The 14,253-nt window shown below is 47.0% G+C and overlaps 1 protein-coding gene across 1 annotated transcript; it reads right to left on the minus strand.

The window, feature by feature from the left end:
- Positions 1-1,597: 1,597 nt before the first annotated feature.
- Positions 1,598-13,570, minus strand: AHSA1 (activator of HSP90 ATPase activity 1). The gene is made up of 9 exons (XM_088460864.1): positions 13,335-13,570; positions 9,880-10,070; positions 4,453-4,535; positions 4,045-4,162; positions 3,558-3,646; positions 3,295-3,420; positions 2,932-3,033; positions 2,428-2,479; positions 1,598-1,844 (listed from the first exon to the last, which is right to left on the minus strand). The coding sequence occupies exons 1-9, from the start codon at positions 13,412-13,414 to the stop codon at positions 1,672-1,674; spliced, it is 1,014 nt and encodes a 337-aa protein (XP_088316990.1). The 5' UTR covers positions 13,415-13,570; the 3' UTR covers positions 1,598-1,671.
- Positions 13,571-14,253: the final 683 nt, after the last annotated feature.

The raw sequence follows: 14,253 nt of genomic DNA on the forward strand, positions 1-14,253 counted from the left end.
TAGTGGCCATTTGATATTAGGACACAAGTTTCAAAGACTCCAACAATTCTTATTACCACTGCTGAACCTGCTGACAAAAGGGCTAGCTCCTAGCTACTACCAGTAACTGTATCCACACTCAGTATATCAGATACATATGCTACATAGCAAATACCTTCCTTAAACTTGTCTTTCTCTGTGTAATGTATCTGGTTCATAGGCATTTCTCCTATGCTTGGAAGACCTCCCAATTTTAATAGGGATTATACATATGTTGCACGGTCAGTCAAGCGGGTCATTTAACCTCAACCACATGTCTGTGCACCCAAAGCAATCGCCCAGTCTGACAAAATCTTACATCAGAGGGTTTATCGGGCCTGAGGATTTTATTAGTGGAACGCGCAGGTTCCTTTACTAAGAAGCTGCATTGTTATGTATAGACAATGAGGCAGAAGCACAATCAGCTTGTGGATAAATGTAATGATCATCTCCTAGGCTACAGCAAGATGCCTTATACCTTGGCTGATGGGAGTCTGTCACTTTTTTGCTTTTGGGATGATCTCCATAGACCCTACCTGTATTACATGGGTCCCCACCAGCGCTGCCTCTGCAGGTGGAGTACTATATGGTTTAAAGCAGGGATGGGGAACCTCAGACCCAGGGGCTGTATAAGGCCCCTGGAATCATTTGGTCTGGCCATCGGAGTTTTATTCTGCTAGCCTCATCTGGCTATCAGGGTGCATAGAATGTCACCTTGCAGCCAGAATCTATGCAGCAGTGCCGCCTGGAGCCTCCTTAGGATGCTTCATACGGTCACACCGCTGCCTTTACAGCTCCCTGGAGCATCCTCAGGATGCTCCGGGCATTGCTGTAATCACCGGCGATTGTGGCCTCGCCCCGTGTGACATCACACAGAGGGGTCGTGGCCTGCACCGGTCCCGCAAATATTTTATAAATCAAAATGGCCCTCAGAAGAAAAAAGGTTCCCCACCCCTGGTGTAACGGGTTATGCGACCCCCACTACAAGATGATAACAAGCCAAACTGAGAACCGCTGCTGTATATAAACCCTGCACACAATGTTCATGGGAATGAGAGAAGCCTGACTTTATGGGCCCAGTCTTTTCCTCTGCCTCTACTTTCATAAAATGTACCTCTTTCATTGCATAAATATCTATAGCGCAGTAATTGTGTATAATATGAGGAGGCAGCAATGTGTGAGCGGAATCATGGTGAATGATCCTGTACATGCAACAGGAACTGGTGGGGACATCACAGAGGGAGAAAGATTGCTCTCTCCCCCCTGTCCTGCACTCCCCTCCCCCAGCTCCTCCTCCTCCCCTCCCCCCCCAATCCTGCTCTCCCCTCCTCCAGCTCCTCCCCTCCCCCCCCAATCCTGCTCTCCCCTCCTCCAGCTCCTCCCCTCCCCCCCCAATCCTGCTCTCCCCTCCCCCAGCTCCTCCCCTCCCCCCCAATCCTGCTCTCCCCTCCTCCTCCCCCAGCTCCTCCTCCTCCCCAATCCTGCTCTCCCCTCCCCCAGCTCCTCCCCCTACCGCAGCTCCTCCCCTCCCCCCAGCCAATGCTAGCTCCCCTCCCAATACATTAAATACAAGGTTCAGTCCACAAGACAATATTTTCTTATTTATACACTGGTTAAAAAAAAAAAAAAAATCCCACCCGTCCTCGTTCCGCATTATAAGAGCATTGCCCCATATCCAAATGTCTGCTTTATGCCATCGAAGTAGTAACGTTTCCAGCCGTCCTTCGTATGCTGCTCTTCACTCTGGGGGACCCCCCGCGCATCCATTCGCAGCTCTGTCTCCCCCCCTTTGTCTGTGAGGGTCAGTGTGATGGTAGCATGATGTCCTGCAGAGGGAACGAGGGGCAAAATGAGCCAAAGTAACCAAACGTGAGCCCTGTCCCCACCCGTCCTGGCCCAGAAGTCTCTCTCTTGCCAATGTAGACAACATGAGGGGACAGGTAAGAAGTTTTCCCAATGACCTAAAGCCAGAGTGCACAGTGTATGTTAAAGCTGCACTACCTCCTAATGATGGTGCCCTCCACTTCTAACCTCCCCGGATGCCACGCTCTTCCGCTCCCCCCACCCCATTTAAGGTTTCTTGGTTTGTATCACAGAAGCGGCAGAGGGTCAGGAGCAGACCTGGTGTAATTTATTCCCCCCACACACAGAATAAAACGTTGGTGCCAACTTCCAGGCAACACAGCCACAAATTAGGAGTTTATACCAATATCATTTGGTATAAATCAAGCACAAGCCACAGGGCTACAGTAACAAAGTCACCTTATTAGATGCTAGAGCCTTTTCTGAGGACATTACATCCAAAATGTGGGGTGACCCTGGGGGCAGCCAACACGGAAACCCAGTGCTCACCCCAAAACAGAGCCTTTACCCGCTTTAATGCTTAAAGCAGATCAGCCGCTTTCTTACCTGCCGGCCACGTCTTGAACCTCCAGGTCATGACGATACGTTTCTCAAAGTCCTGCGAACACAAAGGCACGGTCAGTATAACACCGGCAGCATCTAGTAACACAAAGGCACGGTCAGTATAATACCGGCAGCATCTAGTAACACAAAGGCACGGTCAGTATAATACCGGCAGCATCTAGTAACACAAAGGCACGGTCAGTATAACACCGGCAGCATCTAGTAACACAGAGGCACGGTCAGTATAACACCGGCAGCATCTAGTAACACAAAGGCACGGTCAGTACAATACCGGCAGCATCTAGTAACACAAAGGCACGGTCAGTATAATACCGGCAGCATCTAGTAACACAAAGGCACGGTCAGTATAATACCGGCAGCATCTAGTAACACAAAGGCACGGTCAGTATAATACCGGCAGCATCTAGTAACACAAAGGCACGGTCAGTATAATACCGGCAGCATCTAGTAACACATATGTCACAGAAGATCTAATCAGTTCCTTACCAGCTCCACAAACTCCCCCGAGACATTCCCTCCCAGCAGCTGGAATTTGCCCCCTTTCTCTGCCGTTAATGTCGCAGGCGAGTGCGTGAATCCCTGTACCAGCTGCAGAGAAGGAGGAGACAGATCGGAGACCATTAGAGGAAGGGGCAGCTCGAAGCTCCACTACACAGGTAATAATCAGTCTCTCTCAATCATTTAAAAAGATAAATCCAGATTATCTGCAAATTATTTTAAAATGATCTGCGTCTTAAAAATACGCGCAGGCTAACTCACTGGTATGGCGCCAGTTCCCGCAACTTGCAGGCTATTAGATAAGATGAAGCCTTGCCCGGCGTGATAAGGGTTGTCCATGGTTTATCTCACCTCCTGTTGAGTCAGCACCCGGTACAGCTCCTCTGGCGACGTCAGAAACATCTCTTTCATTGTGACCTTACAGGTGGAGATTTTAACACCCGTGTTCTGACACGTTACCGTCTTGTTGTTTTGGGTCTGGGGGAAAGAGAGGTTAAAGGTTAATGGAGATCTGAGGAGTCATCGAGCTTAACATTAATTACACCGCAACACACACAAAGAACACACACCACAAAAAAAGTACAAATGGAAATGGTAAATAAACACTAAATTACTGCTTGCTGGGAGACTTTTGGCTTTGGGTCGGGGAGGTCTGTGTGCGAGTCGCCGTTTGCGGTTGGCAGGATCATCCCTTGTGTAAATTCTGCAAGGGAAAAAAATTGAAATCACAGACATGCCAGAGGTCTGCACACACACAACATCATATACTGGGCGACAGGTGGTCTATAAACCGAAGTCTTGCCACACTGATCTTGGGTGGCAATGCAGTCGCCCCATCCTTCAACCGCTGGTGCACTGGGATGATCTATAATATTTCCCCGAGACGTGTGCCCTCCGGCTTAAAGACTTCATTCTCACTTCATTTTACAAACTAACCAGTTAGAGCCGCAGTAACAGTATAAAGGAGTATAGGAAACGCTCTGCACACGGAATCTCCCGGCTGCGATACACAGGTCACATGATCTGACAGGAGATGACACAAGAGCCTAACCCAAAAATGCGTGAAGACTGAGGTTCCCTAATCAGGATCAGAGCGCGCACCTGTCTTCAGGGAGGAGATGTACTGCGCCACAGCCTCCCGAAGCCGCTGCACCCCCTTCTTCCTCATCAGCTCTAGCAGGTTGGTGTCCGGCTCATCCTTGGCAAGAGAGATTCTGATCTAGAGGAAAGAACGCCAATAATACTGTTAGAGCATAAATGTTACCTCTATATTATGCAGCAGACCGGTCTCAGGTACATGCAGACAATGACGGCTAGTGCCCAACATCTGCCCTGGCTCCAGCATTGTACATTATTGTGTCTAACTCTGGCATATTCCAAAGCAACAAAACAATCCAACACTAGCAAACTGGCAGCATAACTAAAAGGACTACAACTCCCACCATTACCAGTTAGTACAGACCTACAAGTTACAGCCCCCTCTGGGATCTTGATTATCATTCAACTTACCTCCACCTCACTAGGGTCATTCTCATCTGAAAGGTTTGGAATATCTACATATCCTTTGAATTTCACACCTGACGGTGACTGTCCTGTGTGAGGAGAGAATCACACCAGTTACCGAAATGCAGAGCGATGTGAACCAGAATTCATAAGAATGAGGCCTACCTATTCACCAGGGCCCGGAGCCAGTGACATCACTGAGAATGCAGCCTATCCATACACTAGGAACCAATCACATCACTGAGAATGCAGCCTATCCATACACTAGTAACCAGTGACCTCACTGAGAATGCAGCCTATTCCTACACTAGTAACCAGTGACCTCACTGAGAATGCAGCCTATCCAGTCACTAGTAACCAGTGACATCACTGAGAATGCAGCCTATTCCATACACTAGTAACCAGTGACCTCACTGAGAATGCAGCCTATTCCATACACTAGTAACCAGTGACCTCACTGAGAATGCAGCCTATCCATACACTAGTAACCAGTGACCTCACTGAGAATGCAGCCTATTCCATACACTAGTAACCAGTGACATTACTGAGAATGCAGCCTATTCCATACACTAGTAACCTCACTGAGAATGCAGCCTATCCATACACTAGTAACCAGTGACCTCACTGAGAATGCAGCCTATCCAGTCACTAGTAACCAGTGACCTCACTGAGAATGCAGCCTATTCCATACACTAGTAACCAGTGACCTCACTGAGAATGCAGCCTATTCCATACACTAGTAACCAGTGACCTCACTGAGAATGCAGCCTATTCCATACACTAGTAACCAGTGACCTCACTGAGAATGCAGCCTATTCCATACACTAGTAACCAGTGACCTCACTGAGAATGCAGCCTATTCCATACACTAGTAACCAGTGACCTCACTGAGAATGCAGCCTATTCCATACACTAGTAACCAGTGACCTCACTGAGAATGCAGCCTATTCCATACACTAGTAACCAGTGACCTCACTGAGAATGCAGCCTATCCATACACTAGTAACCAGTGACCTCACTGAGAATGCAGCCTATTCCATACACTAGTAACCAGTGACATTACTGAGAATGCAGCCTATTCCATACACTAGTAACCTCACTGAGAATGCAGCCTATCCATACACTAGTAACCAGTGACCTCACTGAGAATGCAGCCTATTCCATACACTAGTAACCAGTGACCTCACTGAGAATGCAGCCTATTCCTACACTAGTAACCAGTGACCTCACTGAGAATGCAGCCTATTCCTACACTAGTAACCAGTGACCTCACTGAGAATGCAGCCTATTCCTACACTAGTAACCAGTGACCTCACTGAGAATGCAGCCTATTCCTACACTAGTAACCAGTGACCTCACTGAGAATGCAGCCTATCCATACACTAGTAACCAGTGACCTCACTGAGAATGCAGCCTATCCATACACTAGTAACCAGTGACCTCACTGAGAATGCAGCCTATTCCATACACTAGTAACCAGTGACCTCACTGAGAATGCAGCCTATTCCTACACTAGTAACCAGTGACCTCACTGAGAATGCAGCCTATTCCTACACTAGTAACCAGTGACCTCACTGAGAATGCAGCCTATCCATACACTAGTAACCAGTGACCTCACTGAGAATGCAGCCTATCCATACACTAGTAACCAGTGACCTCACTGAGAATGCAGCCTATTCCATACACTAGTAACCAGTGACCTCACTGAGAATGCAGCCTATTCCATACACTAGTAACCAGTGACCTCACTGAGAATGCAGCCTATTCCATACACTAGTAACCAGTGACCTCACTGAGAATGCAGCCTATCCATACACTAGTAACCAGTGACCTCACTGAGAATGCAGCCTATTCCATACACTAGTAACCAGTGACCTCACTGAGAATGCAGCCTATCCATACACTAGTAACCAGTGACCTCACTGAGAATGCAGCCTATCCATACACTAGTAACCAGTGACCTCACTGAGAATGCAGCCTATTCCTACACTAGTAACCAGTGACCTCACTGAGAATGCAGCCTATCCATACACTAGTAACCAGTGACCTCACTGAGAATGCAGCCTATTCCATACACTAGTAACCAGTGACCTCACTGAGAATGCAGCCTATCCATACACTAGTAACCAGTGACCTCACTGAGAATGCAGCCTATTCCATACACTAGTAACCAGTGACCTCACTGAGAATGCAGCCTATCCATACACTAGTAACCAGTGACCTCACTGAGAATGCAGCCTATCCATACACTAGTAACCAGTGACCTCACTGAGAATGCAGCCTATCCATACACTAGTAACCAGTGACCTCACTGAGAATGCAGCCTATCCATACACTAGTAACCAGTGACCTCACTGAGAATGCAGCCTATCCATACACTAGTAACCAGTGACCTCACTGAGAATGCAGCCTATTCCATACACTAGTAACCAGTGACCTCACTGAGAATGCAGCCTATTCCTACACTAGTAACCAGTGACCTCACTGAGAATGCAGCCTATTCCTACACTAGTAACCAGTGACCTCACTGAGAATGCAGCCTATCCATACACTAGTAACCAGTGACATTACTGAGAATGCAGCCTATTCCATACACTAGTAACCAGTGACATTACTGAGAATGCAGCCTATTCCATACACTAGTAACCAGTGACATTACTGAGAATGCAGCCTATTCCATACACTAGTAACCAGTGACATTACTGAGAATGCAGCCTATTCCATACACTAGTAACCAGTGACATTACTGAGAATGCAGCCTATTCCTACACTAGTAACCAGTGACATTACTGAGAATGCAGCCTATTCCTACACTAGTAACCAGTGACATTACTGAGAATGCAGCCTATTCCTACACTAGTAACCAGTGACATTACTGAGAATGCAGCCTATTCCATACACTAGTAACCAGTGACATTACTGAGAATGCAGCCTATTCCATACACTAGTAACCAGTGACATTACTGAGAATGCAGCCTATTCCATACACTAGTAACCAGTAACCTCACTGAGAATGCAGCCTATTCCATACACTAGTAACCAGTGACATTACTGAGAATGCAGCCTATTCCATACACTAGTAACCAGTGACATTACTGAGAATGCAGCCTATTCCATACACTAGTAACCAGTGACATTACTGAGAATGCAGCCTATTCCTTCACTAGTAACCAGTGACATTACTGAGAATGCAGCCTATTCCTACACTAGTAACCAGTGACATTACTGAGAATGCAGCCTATCCATACACTAGTAACCAGTGACATCACTGAGAATGCAGCCTATTCATACACTAGTAACCAGTGACCTCACTGAGAATGCAGCCTATTCCTACACTAGTAACCAGTGACCTCACTGAGAATGCAGCCTATTCCAAACACTAGTAACCAGTGACCTCACTGAGAATGCAGCCTATTCCATACACTAGTAACCAGTGACCTCACTGAGAATGCAGCCTATCCAGCCACTAGTAACCAGTGACCTCACTGAGAATGCAGCCTATTCCTACACTAGTAACCAGTGACATCACTGAGAATGCAACCTATCCATACACTAGGAACCAGTGACATTACTGAGAATGCAGCCTATCCATACACTAGGAACCAGTGACATCACTGAGAATGCAGCCTATTCCTACACTAGTAACCAGTGACATTACTGAGAATGCAGCCTATCCATACACTAGTAACCAGTGACATTACTGAGAATGCAGCCTATCCAGCCACTAGGAACCAGTGTTATCACTGAGAATGCAGCCTATTCCTACACTAGTAACCAGTGACATCACTGAGAATGCAACCTATTCCTACACTAGTAACCAGTGACCTCACTGAGAATGCAGCCTATCCATACACTAGGAACCAGTGACATTACTGAGAATGCAGCCTATTCCATACACTAGTAACCAGTGACATTACTGAGAATGCAGCCTATCCATACACTAGGAACCAGTGACATCACTGAGAATGCAGCCTATTCCTACACTAGTAACCAGTGACATTACTGAGAATGCAGCCTATTCCTACACTAGTAACCAGTGACATTACTGAGAATGCAGCTATTCCTACACTAGTAACCAGTGACATCACTGAGAATGCAGCCTATCCATACACTAGTAACCAGAGACATTACTGAGAATGCAGCCTATCCATACACTAGTAACCAGTGACAGTGACTGGATAGGCTGCATTCTCAGTAATAAAATCTCATGACATCAAGAGGAACTTTTAAATTAATAGACTGTGGTCATAAATACTAGCTCATAGTGTTTTTTTTGCAGATTATGAGGTAGGTGCACAGTATTGTGGATCAATGTAAAAATGAGATTTCCTTATTTGGAGGAGATTATGGGATAAAGTGAAGCAGAGGATGCAGTTTTATGGACCATCCTTAATGGAGAGAAGACACACAGTGGATAAAAAAGAAAGGTTTTGTTGTGGGGGCTCAGACAGGATGAAGACTGGTCTGCCACAATGAGTATACTATACTAGGGCGGGGAAGCCTTAACCAGGCCCGGCTTACTGGCTGGGAATCAGACTAATGACCCATACAAATGGAGGGAGCATGGCTAAAGACAGAGGTTTTGTCACGTCTACTCGTTCACACTTGGGACTTAAAATACTCCAGTGCTGACCCAGGTCCTGCTGGGTACCTCAGACAAGCCTGGGCCTTTGAAGACCACCAAAAGGCCAAATACAATTCAAACATTTTCCTGATATATACCAGAGTTTATAACATTGTAAATGACAGTTCTTTGCTACCAACCATATTGTAATGCTGGAATTACCTATATTTATGAATGAAAAATAGTAATTAATGAGCATTTCCATCCATTTTTCTGTTGAGAAAGTATACACCCGCATTAAACAGACAAAAACTTCCTGTTCCGGGAGAACCCACAGTGGAGTCCCCCATTGCTTGGACGGACTATTACAGTGACAGCAGGGATCATCGACCACTATTACACTAAATGTTTCCCATCTCCCTAGATTGTAAGCTCCTAGGAGCAGGGTCCTCCTCCCCACTGTCTCACAGCCTTCTTCTCTAGCACATCAATGACAACCTTCACCTTCCCAGCTGTACTGTGTATGGAGAATTGTGTTGCTATTTGTTACTTGTGCTCTGTTTATATTTTAGTTAATTGTAATGTAATGTTCTATGCACCCTGTACTGTACAATGTTTTACGCACTGCACAGTTCTTGTGCTCTGACACATAGGCTGGAAAAGCTTAAGTACAACGCGTTTCACATTTAACGTTCATACGCAAAATGCATCTACCCTAGGTATCTATCACTCCGTATATCTTTGTTCTACTGATTGCTCAATGCCGCCTTGTAGATAAACAATGATTACGTATCCGTGTTATTACGCCCCTCTTATTTAGCATTGGACGCTAGCCGATAAACACTCAAGAGCTCTGGAGAGACACTTACCCGTCCAGTTCAGCTTGATGACCCACTCGTAGAAAAAGATGAGTTTCCCTTTGCGGTTATTGATAGAGGCCTCGCCATCCAGATTACTAACTTCCGCCACCTCGCAGGTACCCTCCTCCCCTGTCACGGTCACTTCCATAAACAGCGTTTTCAGCTTATCCGTAGACCAGCCCGTGGCGTCCCTCTCAGTCCTAGGATGAGATAGAACAGTTTTGGATGTGTTGTACTCAACTATGTTAATCTATCATACAAGGAACAGAGCTGGTAACAAAATGACAGTAGAAGCTATAGTAATAAACACCACAAGAACATAAAGAAAGGATCAGACATCATACACACACACACAACACAGAGTACGAGCCCTTCGGTCATATTTACAGATATTGTCACAGAATTATAGGGTACCTAACTCAGACTTCTCACAGAATGACTAGGGGCCCCATATGACGCCCATACAAGCGTATGACACAAACAAATCCATTCCTTACTGTACCTATAGCAACAGTCGCTTTCATCCACGTAGATATTAACTTACAGGCACAGTGTGGCGGAGACATACATTGTGTCAAATGCACATGTACCATACAGATGGCTTTACTTCCCATTATTACTTGGGCTTTGCAGGGAACTTAAGTGATACTGATGGAAAATAATTTATTCTACAGGGTGCGAAGTTTTACGACTTTGATCATGAAGGATGACCTTAGAGCAGACACTGACCATGAAGGATGACCTTAGATCAGACACTGACCATGAAGGATGACCTTAGATCAGACACTGACCATGAAGGATGACCTTAGATCAGACACTGACCATGAAGGATGACCTTAGATCAGACACTGACCATGAAGGATGACCTTAGATCAGACACTGACCATGAAGGATGACCTTAGATCAGACACTGACCATGAAGGATGACCTTAGATCAGACACTGACCATGAAGGATGACCTTAGATCAGACACTGACCATGAAGGATGACCTTAGATCAGACACTGACCATGAAGGATGACCTTAGATCAGACACTGACCATGAAGGATGACCTTAGATCAGACACTGACCATGAAGGATGACCTTAGATCAGACACTGACCATGAAGGATGACCTTAGATCAGACACTGACCATGAAGGATGACCTTAGATCAGACACTGACCATGAAGTGTAACCTTAGATCAGACACTGACCATGAAGGATGACCTTAGATCAGACACTGACCATGAAGGATGACCTTAGATCAGACACTGACCATGAAGGATGACCTTAGATCAGACACTGACCATGAAGGATGACCTTAGATCAGACACTGACCATGAAGGATGACCTTAGATCAGACACTGACCATGAAGGATGACCTTAGATCAGACACTGACCATGAAGGATGACCTTAGATCAGACACTGACCATGAAGGATGACCTTAGATCAGACACTGACCATGAAGGATGACCTTAGATCAGACACTGACCATGAAGGATGACCTTAGATCAGACACTGACCATGAAGGATGACCTTAGATCAGACACTGACCATGAAGGATGACCTTAGATCAGACACTGACCATGAAGGATGACCTTAGATCAGACACTGACCATGAAGGATGACCTTAGATCAGACACTGATCATGAAGGATGACCTTAGATCAGACACTGATCATGAAGGATGACCTTAGATCAGACATTGATCATGAAGGATGACCTTAGATCAGACATTGATCATGAAGGATGACCTTAGATCAGACATTGATCATGAAGGATGACTTTACATCAGACATTGATCATGAAGGATGACCTTAGATCAGACATTGATCATATAGGATAACCTTAGATCAGACATTGATCATGAAGGATAACCTTAGATCAGACATTGATCATGAAGGATAACCTTAGATCAGACATTGATCATGAAGGATGACCTTAGATCAGACATTGATCATGAAGGATAACCTTAGATCAGACATTGATCATGAAGGATAACCTTAGATCAGACATTGATCATGAAGGATAACCTTAGATCAGACATTGATCATGAAGGATAACCTTAGATCAGACATTGATCATGAAGGATAACCTTAGATCAGACATTGATCATGACGGGTAACCTTAGATCAGACACTGATCATGAAGGATAACCTTAGATCAGACAGTCAGCGAATGGATATTACGTCACTGATCTGGACCGTTACTGTAGGCCTTTACATCAGTTACTCCCTCATATGTACAGGTCACTGACACATTGAAATGTCCTCCTGTGAGCTCAATACCAGGATCTGGGAAATACGTGCCTCTATGTGCGGACACAACGCTGACAGATCTGAGTGTCCTGCAACCTATCAGGGTCTGGAAATCCCTCCCCCACATCACTGATCTATTTCTGTCTAGCTTGAAAGAAGGGGCAGTCAGCTGGCTGAGGCTACATACAGGACTGATTGGGGCACAATCTAATCCCTACATTTACTGACATATCTAGTTACATAGTTACCATGATCAGACACTTCCTGCCATCATCAACCAAGGTCAATTTCTACCCAGCAGTGTACCCGCCTGGCCCCCGCTTCTGCAAATCTGCAGCAGTAACATCAACCGCCAGTGACGTGATGAGACAGATCTGTGCCATCCTCACACGACGACTGTCACCGTGCTGGGTGCGATTCTCAGTATGCTGCACAAAGCAGAACCCAGAGCCCCTCACCTAGTGTGTCCCCAAACCCAGCACCCCTCACCTCACACGCCTCCATCCAGAAAGCACCCATCACCTCATTCTTGTGCGCCACCCCATGCAATCACCCCTAATCTTGTGTGCCCCCCAAACCCGGCACCCCCACACAATATGCACCCCCAAGTAAGCACCCCTCAGAATGTGCACCCCCAAATCCAGAATCCATCCATCTTGTGCCCCCAAACCTAGCACCCCTCATCTTGTGTGCCCCTAAACCCAGCACCCCTCACCTGCCTCCATCCAGAAAGAACCCATCACCTCATGCACCCCCCCCATGTAATCATCCCTAGTCTTGCGTGCCCCCAAACCCAGCACTCCCCACACAGTAAGCACCCCTCAGCTTGCACCCCTCATATTGTGCACCCCCAAATCCAGCACCCATCTTGTGCCCCCCAAACCTAGCACCCCTCATCTTGTGTGCCCCCCAAACCCAGCACCCCCCACACAGTAAGAACCGCTCAGCTTGCACCCCCAAATCCAGCACCCATCTTGTGCCCCCCAAACCTAGCACCCTTCATCTTGTGTGCCCCTAAACTCAGCACCGCCCACCTTGCGGACACATACAACTAGCACCCCTCCAGTTGCAGACACCTACACTCAGCACCCCTCCCCCCAAGCACCACTCCAAGTAAGAACCCCTCAACCCATGCCCTTCCCTCAAACCACACCTCGTGCCCCCTCAACTTACCCCCCTCACCCTCTCATTTATATATAGACAGATATATAAGGTATACCACTGACCAGTGCCAATTGTTGACGTTGGTGGCATCTGCTCTCTGCTCCACGATCCAGCGAGGATCCCCCTCTCCCCACTTGGCCATGTCCGTCTTAGTGCCGCAGATGATGCTGCCCGGGGGGGTCCCGCAGCGCCCGGAGACTGCTGCTGCCTCCAGCCGGCTTCTGTCACTTGTATCCTATGGAAGTTACTAGAACAGACTAGAAAGCCGGCCGAGCCCTCCCCCGCAGGTCCCGCCCCTTCCGCCAGTGACGAAAATTCTCCCGCTAGAGCGCCAATTTCTCCCCCGCCGCCGTCTTCCGTGAGACATTTCTTATAGGATCCCTAAATCGTTGTTGTGTAAGTTCTCTCTAGCACCGCAGTGAGGTTGAGTTCTCAGCGGACATCTTTGTTATGGTGCATCCATCAGATGAATCATTTTGGTGTGGGCAATAGGAATAAGCGGCCCTCCAGCTGCTGTAGAACTACACATCACAGCATGCCCTGACAGTTTTGTTATTTGGTCATGTTGAAACGGTTGAGCTTATTTCCCGTTCGCGCTAGAGACCTGGAAGTGACGTGCAGTGAGCACGGAAATGCGTTTCCATAACCAGAAACTCCACCTAGAGAAGAAACTCGTCTCCTCGCAGGCTGCCCTTCCACTACACGATGCGGGGACGACGGCACGATTACGACGACGCCGTCTCCCACAGGGTGAAGTGCATACACTGAACGTTCAGACGTTCAGTGTATGCTGATCAATCATCCCCGAACATGGCAACCTGGCGGCGGTCGTCAGGTTGACCGTCATGTTCGGACGATGATTGATGTTAAAAACGACCAGCGGGCGCGTGCATCGCTGGTCGTTTTTAACATTTTACTGCCCGATTTGTGGCCGGTTGCCAAGCAATGGAGCGATAACGACCGTAGTTATCGCTCCGTCGC

This window comes from Taudactylus pleione, unplaced genomic scaffold (assembly GCF_031769625.1).
Source record: "Taudactylus pleione unplaced genomic scaffold, aTauple2 ptg000987l, whole genome shotgun sequence".
Taxonomy (NCBI): domain Eukaryota; kingdom Metazoa; phylum Chordata; class Amphibia; order Anura; family Myobatrachidae; genus Taudactylus; species Taudactylus pleione.

Excerpts from the sequence above, each read along its gene's own strand:
- AHSA1 (XM_088460864.1), bottom strand. The coding sequence starts at position 13,414 with ATGGCCAAGTGGGGAGAGGGGGATCCTCGCTGGATCGTGGAGCAGAGA. Across the intron at positions 3,647-4,044 it reads CATCTCCTCCCTGAAGACAG|AATTTACACAAGGGATGATC; the intron begins GTGCGCGCTCTG and ends TTTCCCTTGCAG. Across the intron at positions 1,845-2,427 it reads GTTCAAGACGTGGCCGGCAG|GACATCATGCTACCATCACA; the intron begins GTAAGAAAGCGG and ends TTCCCTCTGCAG.